This window comes from Triticum aestivum, chromosome 2B, assembly GCF_018294505.1.
Source record: "Triticum aestivum cultivar Chinese Spring chromosome 2B, IWGSC CS RefSeq v2.1, whole genome shotgun sequence".
NCBI classification, from domain to species: Eukaryota; Viridiplantae; Streptophyta; class Magnoliopsida; order Poales; family Poaceae; genus Triticum; species Triticum aestivum.
In genome coordinates this window covers 628,917,056-628,920,327 of record NC_057798.1, presented here as the reverse complement: position 1 = coordinate 628,920,327, position 3,272 = coordinate 628,917,056, and the positions used below count along the sequence as shown (strand labels likewise).

The 3,272-nt window shown below is 57.9% G+C and overlaps 1 protein-coding gene across 1 annotated transcript; it reads left to right on the top strand.

The window, feature by feature from the left end:
* Positions 1 to 338: 338 nt before the first annotated feature.
* On the top strand, positions 339 to 1,556 carry LOC123041811 (cyclin-P2-1). The gene has a single exon (XM_044464373.1). The coding sequence runs from the start codon at positions 604 to 606 to the stop codon at positions 1,300 to 1,302; it is 699 nt and encodes a 232-aa protein (XP_044320308.1). The 5' UTR covers positions 339 to 603; the 3' UTR covers positions 1,303 to 1,556.
* Positions 1,557 to 3,272: the final 1,716 nt, after the last annotated feature.

Here is a 3,272-nt window from a genome sequence, read left to right as displayed (position 1 = left end):
ATGACAATCTATTCTCTCGCAAGCAAGCAAGAGGATCCGTCCACGCCCACGCCCACGCGTCATGCGTGCCATCGAGACGCCCATGCCAGAACAGCAGGTAGCAGCACGTACGCAGGCAGAGGAGAGGTCAGGAATAGTTAATGGCCGTACGGCGATCCACCGGCACCGGCAGACACCGACAAGACAATTTGGCACCGGCCTCTGCGATCACGGATGCCGCTCCAACCGCACCACCGGACAAGGCCATCGCGCCCGAATCCGCCGTTATTATACGCTTCGTAATCTCAGACCCTCTAAACCAAGGCCAGACAACCAAGGTCGAAGAAGGTGCGTGAAGCCTTCCTCTCCGTCGTCCTTTGCCCCCCTGTTACGTGCACGCTGTGATTATGTTAATGCCGCGACGCCATCGCTTTCGCCGTCCTTTCCTCCAACCTCCATTGTTTAGCCACTGGCCCACGCCCTGCCGCCCCCTCAAATGCTTAAGTACCGGCGCCCTCGAGGCCTTGGAGTGTACGTGGTGCGGGCGTGGCGGTAGGAACCAGCCAACCTTTGCGTGTGTCCAAGATCCTCGTGAACCGTGACCACCAGAGAATTCTTGGAGAAATGGCTTCCGCCGAGCTAGGGTCGGACGCGTGCGGCTTTCCCTGCGGCGGCGACGACGGCGCGATGGCGGCGCTCTCGCCGACGGTCGTCGTGTCGGTGCTCGCGTCTCTGCTGGAGCGGCACATCGCCCGCAACGAGAGAGCCTTGGCCGGGACGACGGCCGGTCGTGGCCATGCGGCGTCCGGCGAGGACGCGAGGAGGGCCGCGGCCTTTGACGGCGGCACGGTGCTGGACATGGGCGTGCGGGAGTTCCTGGAGCGGTTCTCCCGGTACGCGCAAGTGTCGCCGCAGGTGTACGTGGTGGCGTACGCCTACCTGGACCGGCTCCGCCGCGGCGGCGACGGCGCCGGGGCGGTGCGCGTCGTGGCGACCAACGCGCAGCGGCTGCTCACCGCGGCCATCCTGGTGGCCTCCAAGTTCGTGGAGGACAGGAACTACAAGAACTCCTACTTCGCGGCGGTGGGCGGTCTCAGCGCGGCGGAGCTGAGCTCGCTGGAGCTGGACTTCCTCTTCCTGATGCGGTTCAGGCTCAACGTCAGCGTGAGCGTGTTCCGGAGCTACTGCCGGCACCTCGAGAGGGAGGTGGGCCACGGCGGCGGGTACCAGGTCGAGAGGTGCCTAGAGAAGGCCCTCCTCGTCTCCTCCGGGGAGGCGCGGAGGCAGCACCGGCAGGCGCCAGCGGCGGCAGCAGCTCAGTAAAAGGCCGTCGCCAACCTGGACGCACTAAAGACTAAGGTAGCCGCAGCCATTGACGGCAGCCGCACGAGCTCATCGCCGTGGCGTGTGCCGCGTCATGACAAGATCGAGTGCCAAGTGCCCACACGGGCTGTACCTGTACGTACATAATCGTAGAAAGTTTGCTAACTTGCATGTGTTAGCAGTTGTACACACAACCTCGGTTGGAAAATAAACCGATGCGAGGATTAGTAAGAAAAAATCTCTCTGTTTACTCTGCTTATGCGGGCACAATGACAAACGATTGCTTTTTAGCAGCTAAACAGAATTGACAGAGACTGGCAGATCGAGTGAGAATTGTAACAAAATATCTTTCCCATTTATACGTAGAATAAAGAGAAGGGGACACCTTTCCGCAACTCCCGGCCCATGATCATGCCAACCGACGGCAACAAATGATTCCATACCACTTTGTTAATCTACAAATGATTACTAGAACGTATCAATGCCGAACGTAGCCTCCACAATCTTCTTCATTTTCTCTTCGAAAATGTGCGATTGTGTCGTCGGTGCGACATCATATCATCGGCCAATAACTTTGCTGATAATGAAAAGGTGGTAGGCACGGCACGGCACGGCACAGCACAGGACAGCACATCCCCGGCACGCTCGAGCAACCCCATCAAGCCCCCACTGGGATACGGAAAACGACTCGTATCCGTTCATTGGTGGATCAGATCCTGATAGTGCAGCTGCACGGAGGATACCCCTGGCCCGGGCCTCGTGAGTCGTGTGACCTGGTCCATCCATGCGCATTTGCGCACACAGCGTTGCAAAAGGGTTAGGCCAACTCCAGAGCACGACCCTAAACGGACATCCGTTTAATTTGAAATATGTCCGTTTAAGTAGGGTAATAGGGTCGTGTCTGGATTTGACTGCCTCAAGTACTCAGGGTCAAACACTGCCACCACGGCCTTGTAGAAGTTGTACAGTTACAGCAGACATGTCGACTCACTCATGCCCACATAATCCACTAGATCGTCTGAAATTTCATATGTAAGCATGCAGATGGCCGCGGTGCATTTCTGGTAAGAGGAGAATCCAAGCTTGCCAAGGGCATCCGTCTTGCACTCGAAGTATGGGTCATGACCAACCATTCCCTCTCGGATACGATTGAACATATGCCTTGCCGTACGAGAACGGCGACGGGATTTATCCGGCTTGAAGAGCGGGGTATTCGCAAAGTAATCGGCATAGAGCAGGGCGTGACCTGTCTCTCTGTTGCGGTTCAGGTTGGGAGCATGACCAGGGAATGACCCCCTGTAACGAGGAAGCTGCCGTTCAATGTGGTCGTTCACGACCAGTGCAGCCACCACAAGATCTTCGTCATCTGAGGACGAATCTTCTGATGAATAAATGAAGTGGTGGAAGAAAAATTCATCTCCATTGTCCATACCTTTGTGGGCAAAGTGTCAAACACCTTGCGGTCGTGGTGGCAAAGAGGCCGCGATGATCACCTTGATGCAACAGGGGTGGTTGGCGGCCGGCTACTGACCGCTCTGGAGCACCTGACAGAAAATGTCGTGGTCCATATCCGTCGCCGGCAGTAGTATCCCCTCTGGCACCGGCTACGACGGTGACGGCCAAATCTCCTTCAAGCGACGACCAAAACTCCTACGAAAGCGTGGGCGTGATGGAGGCCATGTCGAGACGTGGTGTGGTATGGACGGCCGGGGGAAGAGTAGTGAGGAGACGGCCGGAGGATACGGGCGGCACCGGCGTCGGGGTGGGGCGGAGGAGAGCGCGTGGACGCGAATGAAGTGCTAGTGTCCCCGATAGGCGGGCCACGGGGAGGACAAGGGCCTGCGTCCAGCCTGTCCGCGCGATGTCAGTTTCACCCCAAACGCGGGGCAAGTTTGGGCCGGGAATGGGTCAGAAACAGACGAAATCCGGACATTTGTCCGTTTGGGGCCGCGCGTTGGGCTACGCTATTC